The sequence below is a fragment of the Bos taurus genome, chromosome 10, assembly GCF_002263795.3.
Source record: "Bos taurus isolate L1 Dominette 01449 registration number 42190680 breed Hereford chromosome 10, ARS-UCD2.0, whole genome shotgun sequence".
Lineage (NCBI taxonomy): Eukaryota > Metazoa > Chordata > Mammalia > Artiodactyla > Bovidae > Bos > Bos taurus.
In genome coordinates this window covers 70,670,046-70,682,692 of record NC_037337.1, presented here as the reverse complement: position 1 = coordinate 70,682,692, position 12,647 = coordinate 70,670,046, and the positions used below count along the sequence as shown (strand labels likewise).

The window sequence follows — 12,647 nt, the reverse complement described above, 5'->3', positions numbered from 1 at the left end:
CATTAGGTCATTTATCTAAGAATACCACTTATAGGCCTCTGTTGACACTGCGGTCAGTCAATAACAGAAAGTACAAAAATAAACAATGTTAACTTTAAAGTTGAAATGTTGAAACGTGTATAATACTCAACAAAATATACAATCCATCATAGTCAAAGGAACATGAAAGAAGAAATTTGTTTCATCTTAAGAAAAGCAAACAAAAATTCAGAGATGTTACTCATTTAAAACTTAGGGTCATTCACACACATACTTTGCTATTTTTGTCTAATCAAGCCCAACATGGTTATTTACAGTGTTCATTTAACAAAGATAAATATGTGCTTACCTGGCAAATAAGGGGAATTTTGTGCAATAGCATCTCAAATACCTTGGGAGGAAGTGTGTGTTTGAAAACTTTCAGAAGTTCCTGTGGTTGCCCACACACCAAAAGGGCATTGCTGAGATGTTCAACCCCCATTCGATGCTCTCCTGAATAGATTGATAAGTTTAGAGCAGGATTTTAAAGTTCCTCAAACATATATTCTACAAATTATCAAGAAAGCACCAAGCATTAAAACTACAAAAGCATATCAAACTAAAGACTATGAACAAATCTCAAAAAGAATAAATAATATAAACAGGGAAATGTTGAGCTGCCTATTAGATTCACTGTGATCAGGCTGCAGTGTGAATAACTTTCTGACCCAAATTACCATTTAAAAGTGCACTCTTGAATTGAAAATGTTCATGTTCTGCAATTTGGGTATGCAAGAGGGAATATTGAGTTCATTTTAAAAAGACTGGTGTCTGTCAGTGATATGAGTTATTTTTACCTATGTGGTTGATGAAACATTACAGATGAGACATCTTGATATCCTAGCTAAATGAGACTTTTCTAAAATAGACTGTATTATTAAAGAGCTGAAACACGATTTAGTGTAACCATGAATTATGTATCTAGGGGAAGACAGATGAGTTTTAGAATGACTGGCTATAAAATAAGAATGAAAATTTGTGAAGAGTGGACATTAATGATAGGACTTTAAGTTAAAACATGTAATCACTTAATCTTACTACCTCGTTTTAGGAAAATCAGGCAAAGATCAGTGAAATAATTTAAGGTTTCAAAGCTAATTAATGCCAGAATTAGTAATAGCACCTAATTTTCTGAACCTTGAGACTACAGTGCGCTGCCCCTCCTTCACATGTTTTGGAATAGCAAAAGTTGAAATTTTGACATATTTAACATAACTAAGTAGGAAACAAAGACTTTGTATCAAACCCTTTAAAGAAAGAAAAAGCGGTAAGGCTGCTCTCAAGTCGATGGAGCTAACATAGCTCCAAAACTAGTCAGTTTGGTTAATTAGGTCAACCAACAATCCAATCAAATTAGCTAATCAGAGATTTCTATTAAAATTTTTGGCTCTGTGGTCCCTCTGGTTACATAGACATAAAAACAACTGAGACGGCTACAGAACTACCTGACAGCAAAGTAGTGAAAACTGGGTTGGCAGTGGTGGCAGAAGTGACTGGAGAAGACATTACAGAAAATTGGCTGAAAAATTACTGCATTAGAACAGTGTTTCTCAACCAGTGTGTTGTAATAACCTAGGGGAGTTTAAAGAATAATAACTTGTATATTACATCTGGAGAAGACCATAATTTGAAAAGATACATGCACCCATTGTTCACTACAGCATTATTTACCAAGACATGGAAGCAACCTAAATGTCCATCGACAGGTAAATGATAAATAAGATGTGGTACATATAAACAACGGAATACTACTCAGCCATAAAAAAGAACAAAATAATGTCATTTTCAGTGACATGGATGGACCCAGAGATTATCATACTAAGTGAAGTAAGCCAGACAGAAAGATAAATACACTGTCATATCACTAACATGGAATCCAAAAAATGACACAAATGAACTTATTTACACAACAAATAGACTCAAACAGAAAAAGTTATGGTAACCAATGGGGAGAGACAAATTTATACACACTGCTGAATACGAAATAGGTAACCAACAAGGGAACTATAGGGAACTGTACTCAAGATCCTATAAGAAAAAAATCTGAAAAAGAATATATGTATAACTGAACCACTGTGCTGTACACTTGAAAGTAACACAACATTGTAAACCAATGATACTTCAATAAAAAAAAAATTCTGATACCTGGGTCCTACCCCAGAGATTCTTATTTAATTGGTTTTGGGTTTGGTGGGAATTTAAAGAATAAGCAACCAATGAGAATTTTAGAAATAAAGTAGAAGTATATAACCCTAAAAGTGCTAATTATTTTAGGGGCTCACGGAAATAATGTTATCCTGGAGAGAAAAATTTAAAAACTCAAGTTTGCAATTTTTGTCATCATCTCAATATTTGTAATATTCACTTCTATATTACATGATAGCTCTTAAAGATAAATAAAAATATAATAAAATTCTTTTTCTTTTGATTTATAATTCATCATTTTCCTACCCATATTTATACTGTCCTAATTCAAAAAATGTTAAAGGTGAAAGGTTCTTTGTATTTTAATTGCCTCTATAACAAAGGAGTATACCCAGGGACAGGGGAGCCTGGTGGGCTGCTGTCTATGGGGTCACACGGAGTCGGACACGACTGAAGTGACTTAGCAGCAGCAGCAGCAGCAGGGCTTCATGCAGATTTGTGTGGCCCTTAGTTTATGTAATCTGGGGCCCCTTTTAAGAAAAAGAATATGAAATTAAGAATACAATATTGGCAGGAATCTTCCCAGAACCTTGAAAGAGGCCCTTGGAAATGAAAGCCCTTAAATTTTATGTTTCATCATCTTGTATACAATAGCTCCTATTTACGTCGTTTAAGTCAGCTCTAACTATTCATTTTGTCACTAACATTTATACTGAATAAAAGTACTGAAATTTCAAATTATGATGATTAATACGCAATGCCTTTGAATGGCTTTTTCATTTCTTAAAACATTTAAGCCATCGGATTAAAACATTTAAAACACTGCATTAAAAAATATTCGTGGATATTGCTATGAGTTTTCCAGGATTTTGACTTACTTTTTGCTTTTATAAATCCTGGAGGATGTTACCCTCTAAATGCAGAGAGAAAAAAAAGTCTCCAAAAATGACAAAAAAGAGAAGCAGAAATAGCTGTAGGCACTGTGATATGCATGGGAATTTGCAGCACATGAAAAAAAGACATAAATGGGTGTGGTGCTCATGCATACAATATCATTTATGCTTTACATAAGAAGCCTCAAAACAATTTTTCTTTCTAGTGTTAAACACCACAATAAAGATATTACTATATACAATGTTTATAAAATATTATCTACCATCATTTTCCCTGACAACATTGTGAAGTTTCTCAAGTCAAGTGCAGGGTACCCCCACAGGTATCATTATACTGAATGATCACTCAATAATTTTATCATCAAAGTAAGTAAGTATTTTATTAAGAATATGCTTAGGCAGGAAAATTTTTATAAAGAAGTTAATTTTTTTTTTTTTTTACATTTTGATTCATACAACATTTAATCATTTGGAAAACTCACTTACTTAGCATTTTATCTGACAGTAAATAAGGTGTTCTTGTATTTGGCTTTGCTTCTTTCTGCCTACTTCCCAAGACTGCAACATGAACTTAAATACAAACTCTAACAGAGTGGAGCTGGACAGCAATGAAGTGAAAATGCTGGGATAGTTTCTCTAACTGAAACACATCTAGCTAGGTGAAGTTTTTTGACATAAAAATACCAATCCATAAATATTTCTCAAACATCAGTTATCATAAATAACTGCTTACAAAAGTATGTTTACATTCTTACCTCTGGATAACCAAAGTTCTCCCATTCGTACCTCTTGCAGAAAAAATTCTTGTAATTTTTCATTTTTTGCTGGATCCCACAACTAAAAGAGTCACAGAATATTTAACAATAAGTAACGAATGTAAGGTATATGGTTACTAGCCAAAACTGAGGGCTTCTCTCGTGGCTCAGCAGTGAGGAATCCAGCTGCCAATGCCTGCCTGATGCAGAAGACTTGGGTTCGACCCCTGGGTTCAGAAGATCGCCTGGAGAAGGAAATGGCAACCCACTCCAGTATTCTTGCCTGGGAAATCTGATGAACAGAGGAGCCTGGCAGGCTAACTTTTATTTTAAAAGCACATCTTGAATCTAGTCTCTAAACACAGAATATGACAAATGCAGTTGCTCTTTATATTTAAAACAATTTCTTAAAATGGAGTTATAATTTCAGGCAACTAAAAAAAAAAAGCAAAAAAACATGGCAGATGGTGGCTGTGATTTGTCACCATGTACATTTAATGGCCTTCCTAGATGGCACCTTGTTCAACCAGCACAGCCACTGTCTGCCAGTCTGCAGCCCAGCCAGTTTTATTCTTCAGCTACCCTAATTCTTTGACATCCTGATTACCATTTTACATCAGCTTTTGTACTTTTCCATATATTTTCATGAGTTATATTGTCTTTTAGATCTAACAACTCTGAGAAATAAAGTCAGTAGACTAGGGTAATTTCTTAATTTAGCTCTGGTTATAATTGTAAAAAAGTTGAACCCCACCCTCCTAAAAAAAAAAAAAGAAAAACATGGCATATTCAAGTTTGGTTAAGATACTTGTAACAACTTCATATTTTACCCAGCTTGCTAAGTACACATAGGAGAAATCCACTGTAACCAACTCTAACAAAGGTAGCTTTCTTTGTATGTTGCAAACCTATTTTCTTGCTTAGAGTATTAACACTGCTTGTTGATTTAGCAAAGGGCATGGTGGGGGTTGACAGGGCAGTTGGTGATATTCAGAAGGATGCTATGGTTTGCTACAGCCTGTTTCAAGAAAGTGACCAGGTTCACAGGACAGGGTCATCACTGTACTAAGCTAAGAGCTGTCTTTAAAGCTAAAGTGGGCAAACCATGCTCAAAGTATCCACTCCACAGTCACTTCAGCTTCAGTCTTTTATATCCGGAGGGTTTTTGTGTTTGTTTTCCCCAAGAATTATCTTTTTTAAATAGGATGAACCAGCAGATGAGATCATATTTTAAGCTTTTATCAGCAGACATGCTGATGATCATGTCATCAGCACAATCACGTTTCTTTTTTTTTGTTTTTTTTTAATATAAATTTATTTTAATTGAAGGTTAATTACTTTACAATATTGTATTGGTTTTGCCATACATCAACATGAATCCGCCACAGGTATACACGTGTTCCCCATCCTGAACCCCCCACCTCCTCCCTCCCCGTACCATCCCTCTGGGTCGTCCCAGTGCACCAGCCCCAAGCATCCAGTATCATGCATCGAACTTGGATTGGTGACAATCACAAGTTTCATTCAAGAGATATTTAGTGAACAAGAGCAGGACACTCTAGGAGAGCTGGAGAGGGAAGCAGATCTAGACTCCTGTGCCCATCCCCACAGAGCCCAGAGTCTAACCAAGAGAAAAGATAAGTATGCCTGAGATCAGTAACACATCAACAACAAAGTCCAGTGTCTTCTGAGCCTCAAAATATTAACACATTCCATTTGGTTGGGAGACCAGGGAAAGTTCCTCAGAAAAGATGGCATTTGAGATGTGGAAGAAGCTCAGTGAAAGTCTGATGAAGAAAGAGTACAAGTGGGCTTCCCTGGTGGTCCAGTGGTTAAGAATTCGCCTGTCAATGCAGGGGACACAGGTTCAATCCCTGGTCCAAGAAGATTCCACATCCTGCGGGGCAACCAGGCCTGTGCGCCACAACTACGGAAGCCTGCATGCCTAGAGCCTGCGCTCTGCAGTGAGAGAAGCCACCACAAAGAGAAGCCCTCACACTGCAGCGAAGAGTAGCTCTCTGCTCCCGGCAACCAGAGAAAGCCCACATGCAGTAACAAAGACCCAGTGCAGCCAAAAAAACTAAATAAATTTTTTAAAGAAGAAATCCTGACTGAGTGGTCTAATTTAAAAAAAAAAAAAAAAAGAGTACAATTGACACAAAATTGCAGGGAAAATCTCAAGTGATCTTACATAGCTGGATTATAATATGGTGAATGAAGCAACAATGATAAATACCAGTTACTGAAGCCCAGCTATGGACTGAAAGCTTTCCATATATTATGTCTAATTCCTAGGAAAAGAAGGCTATCTATATAGAAGGCACCCAAGATGCCAGGTCCATGGTGCGAAGCTAAGTGGGTTCATCTTTCATCTGCAGAGTAGGGAGCTACATTACAGAGCTGCAGATTAGAAGGATTTACTCTGACAGCATAAGAGGTAGTAAGACAAGTTAGGAAGTTATTATAATATTCTGGGTAAAAGGTAATAAAAGCCTGAAGTAGTGAAGGAGCAAGGGAAACAGAAAGGGAAAAGAGTATGAGATGGTTGTGGGTGGTTTAGTGGCTGAGTCATGTCCAACTCTTGTAACCCCATGGACTGTAGCCCGCCAGGCTCCTCTGTCCATGGGATTTCCCAGACAAGAATACTGGAGTGGGTTGCCATTTACTTCTCCAGGGGAATCTTCCCAACCAAGGGATGGAACCCCCATCTTTACTGCTAAGCCACTGGGGAAGCCCAGAGTATGAGACACAAAACAGAAAAATAAGAACTGGGGATTGACTGTAGAAGGTGAGGTTGATATTTGAGCGGGGTCACAACAGAGAGCAAAATCAGTATCACAGGGAAACAGGAAAAGGAACACTGGCAAGGGATGAGATGATGAATTTACTTCTGAACACACAAAGCAGAGGTGCCTACAGAACATTGAAGACTACAGAGTCTGGCAGGCAGGCAAAATCTGGAGCCCCAGGTCTAGAAATCTGAGTTCACTTAGTGAGAAGAGAAGGAGCTTCCAGGGGGATGAGGGATTATGCAGAATCTGAGATCAGTGTTTCACAAAGGATGGGCCTAAGGAGCTATTAAAACTGCAGTTTTCTTGGGCTCCACCTAGACCTACCAAATCAATTTCTCTGAGTAGAGCTCAGGAATCTGGATTTTTGATGAGCTCCTCAGATGACTCTTAAATTCTGAAGCCTGAGAATTACTGCTGGCATAACCACTGGGCTATCTCTGACCTCCTAAATCACAATGGCTGGTGCTTGGGTCAAATAATCTGTTTTAACAAATGCCCCAGGTAAATCTAATGCAGATGAATCACAGACCATGCTGTGGGAAACAAAAAGGGCTGGGGTGACGAAGCACAGAGATCCTGTAAGTAGGAAGAGACATCTTTCTGTGCCTTAGTTTATTCATCTATAAAACTAGAAGAACAGAGTTGTTATGAGGATTATATAAAAGAACATTTGAAAAATCCTGCTTCTGCCTCTTCCTCATTTGACATAAACAGATCTTTATCATTTCCCTCCTGGACTGCCACTGATTTTCCTGTCTTTGCCTTCCCTTCTCCACCCCATACTTCAAAAAGAAATAATTACATCCACTTCCTGAAATAAAGTCACCATCACTGGTTATCCACCACAATAAAAAAATTTCAAAACTTTTAAATTTGGCATCAAAGACTTCCACAATAAGACACCAAACTACCACTCAGCTATCTCTTTGGCCACATACTTTAAATATTCCAATTTCAAGGTCTGTGCCTCTGCACAAGCTGTTTCTCTCTGCCTACAATAATCATGGCATCCGGTCCCATCACTTCATGGCAAATAGATGGGAAACAGTGGCAGACTTTATTTTTGGGGGCTCCAAAATCACTGCAGATGGTGACTGCAGCCATGAAATTAAAAGATGCTTATTACTTGGAAGAAAAGTTATGACCAACCTAGGCAGCATATTAAAAAACAGAGACATTACTTGGCTAACAAAGGTCCATCTAGTCAAGGCTATGGTTTTTCCAGTAGTCATATATTGACATGAGAGTTGGACTATAAAGAAAGCTGATGCCGAAGAATTGATGCCTTTGAACTGTGGTGTTGGAGAAGACTCTTGAGAGTCCCTTGGACTACAAGGAGATCTAACCAGTCCATCCTAAAGGAGATCAGTCCTGAGTGTTCATTGGAAGGACTGATGTTGAAGCTGAAACTCCAATACTTTGGCCACCTGATGCAAAGAGCTGACTCATTTGAAAAGACCCTGATGCTGGGAAAGATTGAGGGTGGGAAGAGAAGGGGACGGCAGAGGATGAGATGGTTGGATGGCATCACTGACTTGATGGACATGAGTTTGAGTAAACTCCTGGAGTTGGTGATGGACAGGAAGGCCTGGCATGCTGCAGTCCATGGGGTCGCAAAGAGTCGGACACGACTGAGTGACTGAACAATAAACAACAATATTCAACAAATATTTGTTGGGTGCCTACAATATACTGGACATTGTTCTAGGCACTGGGGAGAAAATGGAGAGTAAAAACACAGACAAGGTCTGCCCTGGTGGAGTTGATTCTAATAAACAGAAAGAATTTATCAAATAATCACACCAACAAACACTAACTTCAACCATTTATAAGGGCAGTGAAAGGAGAGGGACGTGGAATTGACCCAGGCTCTGCCCCAGGGAAAGCATCTCCTCTCTCATGCCCAGCCTTGAATATCCCCTCTCCTACTTTCTTTGTCAACTGTACCTTTTTTCTCTATGAGACTCCATCTTGAATCCCTAGAAATCTGTGTCTCCTGCTCTCTACTACCCTTTCATCAGCGAGCATGAACTACCTATTCTTTCTGGAAAGTTTATCTTACATCTCTCATCACCAATTGCCACTGACACCACTACAGTTCAAGACTTTGATTACCTCTTACCTGAACTGCTGCAATAACTTTCCTTTTCTTCAATCCATCTAGCACACTCCTGCCTGATCTAACGTAAAAAGGTTTTTTCCTCCCCTTATTTTAAAAACAATTCCTGCTCAGAAATCTTCAATAATTCCCCCCACTGAATCTGAATTTCTTAACTTCAGGTCTTCAAAGCCTTCCCAGATGCAGGGCCCTTAATTAGCTCTCCAACCTCACCTCCCACCATCCCCAACTGTGACTCCTTTCTTTGTCAAACATTTACTGAGTAGAAGGATCTGCCACCCCCAAAGTCTTCTGTGAAGAACTGCATGTTCCAAAAACAGCCACAGCAATATTCCCAGAGCTGCTTGCACTTCCAAAACCTAGCCTCCTCTAACAAGAGCTGGAGTCCATTTCCTCTCCTTTCAAAACTGAGTGGGTCTCAATGAGGCAGAACTGGCACCACCTGGCAGGCTCCATGTTTTCTCTCAAATATATGTATAAATAAATACATATATACAACTGACCCTTGAACAACATGGGTTTTAACTGCCAGGTCCACTTATATGTGTGTGTTTTTTTTTTCAATAAACAGTGCTACTGTGCTACAAAATCTGCTGTTGGTTGAATCCTCAGATTTGGAACCACCAATACAGAGGGCCAACTATAAAGTTGTATTCATATTTTTGACAGAGAGAAGTGTTGCTGCCCCAACTGCTTGCTGTTCAAGGGTCAATTGTGTGTATCAACACCCACACAGACACACACAAATATATTACAAACTTGCTTACCCAGTACGACCCTTCCACCATACTGTGAGGAAGACCATGCCACAAGGAGAAGACTTGTGTAGCTGTTCTGTGCAACAGTCCCAACTAAGTGGCCAGCCAGCATAACTGCCCAATATGTGAGGGAGTAAGCCTTCAGATGACTCAGCAGGTAGCCCTGGGGCTGCTAAGTCTGCTAAGTCACTTCAGTCGTGTCTGACTTGGTGCCCACCAGGCTCCCCCATCCCTGGGATTCTCCAGGCAAGAACACTGGAGTGAGTTGTCATTTCCTTCTCCAATGCATGAAAGTGAAAAGTGAAAGTGAAGTCACTCAGTTGTGTCTGACTCTTTGCGACCCCATGGACTGTAGCCTACCAGGTTCCTCCATCCATGGGATTTTCCGGGCAAGAATACTGGAGTGGGTTGCTATTTCCTTCTCCAGGGGATCTTCTTGACCCAGGGATGGAACCCAGGTCTCCCTCATTGTAGGCAGACGCTTTACCGTCTGAGCCACTGGGGAAGTCCGTGGAGCAAAAATGTGATATCCCCACCCTGCCCGACTCAAACTGAAGATTCAGGAGTAAAATAAGATAAAGTTTTAAGCTCTAAGGTGAAAGTAGCAATAGGTAATCAGAACACCTCCATGATAACCTGGCCCTGAAAGTGATCCTTTGCCTCTTCCGTGCTCCTGATGTTGTTGTTTAGCTGCTAATTCACGTCGGACTCTTGCAACTGTAGCCTGCCAGGCTCCTCTGTCCACGGGGTTCTCCAGGCAAGAATACTGGAGTGGGTTGCTATTTCTTTCTCCAGAGGATCTTCCCCCACCCAGGGATTGAACCCGGGTCTCCTGCATTGCCAGGCGGATTCTTTACTATTGAGTCACCAGGGAATGGGAGAAGGAAATGGCAACCCACCCCAGTATTCCTGCCTGGAAAATCCCGTGGACAGAGGAGCCTGTAGGGCTGCTGTCCATGGGGTCGCACAGAGTCGGACACGACTGAAGCGACTTAGCATGCATGCATGCATTGGAGAAGGAAATGGCAACCACTCCAGTATTCTTGCCTAGAGACTGCCAGGGACAGAGGAGCCTGGTGGGCTGCCGTCTATGGGGTCGCACAGAGTCGGACACGACTTAAGAGACTTGGCAGCAGCAGCAGCAGCACCAGGGAATCCCCTGTGCTCCTGTTACATGGGGCATGTTCTTTCGCCATTGCTAACCTCTGCCACACTTAGAACAATGCCTCCAGTGGGCATCGACTCAAATGCGAAGCGCTCAAACGAGCATCAACCGAATGAAAATTTCACAGAACAGCCCAAGAACGCTCTGTTTGAGAAATGAAGTGAGTTGGTTAAGTTGGACCAATCACCAAGATAATTGTGATTATCCTTCAAAACGACTGATCAAATTCAATTTTGGAGAAAAAGAGGATACATCCTGTCTCTGAGCTAGAAGAAAGGCCCCGTAGAACAGGAATGGGCGGTACAGCACCGTACCGGGCCAGGCAAACCTGGGTCTCTTTTTAAGTGTCTGGTGTGGCTCAGGACCGAGCGACTGCGCACGCACGCGGCTAAGGAAGGGCAAAGGCTCCTCTTTCTTCTTTTTTATAAACTAAAATTAGTGCCTTTTCCTACCACGTTATTACTGCCTTTTCACGACCCCAGATGGTTCTTCCTTCCTTCCTTCCTCCCGATGTCGGACAATAAAAGCTAAATATTGCCCGAGCGGAAGCGGGGTGCGGGCAGGCATCGAGGCAATGGAAACGGCTGCTCAGGAAACCGCCAGGGACCCTAAGGCCGAGCCGCTACCTGCACCGGCGGGAAGTTACTCACTGTAACGCCACCTCAGCGTCGCTAAAACACTTCACCTGGGCGCCCCGTCCCTCAGCCTTTCGCTGCTGGGCTCTTCTTTCTGCAAACACAACGTGGCACGTGCTGGTCGTGAGCCCTCCAGATGCCTGCGTGCGCCCCGCGGGCCCCTAGGCGGCGGCCCCCGCGGCCCGGCCTCGCCCCGGGGGCCCGGTCAGCCCCACCGCCGCCCGCTCAGCCCGGCCCGTCGCGCCTCCGCCGCCGTCTCACTCACTTTCCCTCAGGCGGCGCTTGAACGCGGGGTCGCCACGCCGGCTCCGGTCGAAGTAGATGCAGTAGCCAAGGAAGGCGATGGCGCCACAGGCCGCCAGGAGGCCGAGGACCGTGCGGACGCAGGGCATCCGGCCGCGGGCGTCCCACGAACCGAGCGTTGGGCGCGGGCCAGCGAGCGCGGGGAGCCGGCCAGCCGGCAGGGAGCGTCGGCGCGGCGCCCATGCCGGCCTCGGGGCTTCCTGTGCACTGGGCCGCGGGCGGGAGGAGCAGCGCATCGACGAAGAACATGGAGGGTCTGAGGGGACGCTTGTGGGATTCTCACAGTACGGAGTAGTGGAGCTCTGTTCCAATCCAGGTCGGTCGCACTCCAAATTCTGAACCCTTTACCCAAACGCGCCCCACTATCTCAGCTCAGACACCCATCCAAGGCAAACCATAGTATGCGGGAATCTGGTTATCTGAGGGAACTGACCCTCCTTTGGTCTCTGTTCCCTAAACTGCAAATTTGAGCCATAACTCTGGTCATCTCTTAGTTCAGAGTACTGCCCACCGAACACCTGGACACTAGTCCGTGCTCCCCAACCGCGTCTGCTTTGTCACCGAAGGAACCCAGCAGTCTAAAGTACCCAACCACCTTAGCTAAACAGCAGGAGCAAAGAAGCCTGTTGAGGTAATAATAATAGTAACAGCAACAACAAGAATAAGTTTAGCCTAGAAAAAGCTTGTGAAAGTTGCTCAGTCATGTCCAACTCTTTGTGACCCCATGGACTGTGGCCCGTCAGGCTTCTCTGTCCATGGGATTCTCCAGGCAAGAATACTGGAGTGGGTAGCCATTCCCTTCTCCAAGGGATCTTCCCCACCCAGGAATCTGGGTCTCCCGCCATTGCAGGCAGATTCTTTACCGTGTGAAACTTAGTAATTTGCTGGTCTGGGCCGGACCTGACAGCAAAAGGTTCCAGAGCAGAATCAACTCTGAGAAATCCATGCCACTTAACTAGCCTAGATGCTTTTCTAATACTTGCCTTATTCAGAAGACATAGCAAAAAGGAGCTAAGACTTCATTCCAAATACAAGTTTTGATTTTTACACTAAACCAGAGAGAA

At 42.5% G+C, this 12,647-nt stretch overlaps 1 protein-coding gene across 2 annotated transcripts in view; it reads right to left on the bottom strand.

The window, feature by feature from the left end:
- TOMM20L (translocase of outer mitochondrial membrane 20 like) overlaps positions 1-12,647 on the bottom strand; it is a 13,412-nt gene extending 765 nt beyond the window's left edge. The window contains exons 1-4 of one of the 2 annotated variants that reach the window (XR_009496223.1): positions 11,546-12,647; positions 11,296-11,374; positions 3,812-3,893; positions 329-471 (exon numbers count right to left, since the gene is read on the bottom strand). Coding sequence is in view for 1 of the 2 variants with exons in the window: in XM_015473215.3 (XP_015328701.2) it covers positions 329-471; positions 3,812-3,893; positions 11,331-11,374; positions 11,546-11,819 (543 nt within the window). In the remaining variant the exon portion in view is untranslated. The remainder of the gene's footprint in view (positions 1-328; positions 472-3,811; positions 3,894-11,295; positions 11,375-11,545) is intronic. The other variant, XM_015473215.3, reaches the window with a different exon arrangement.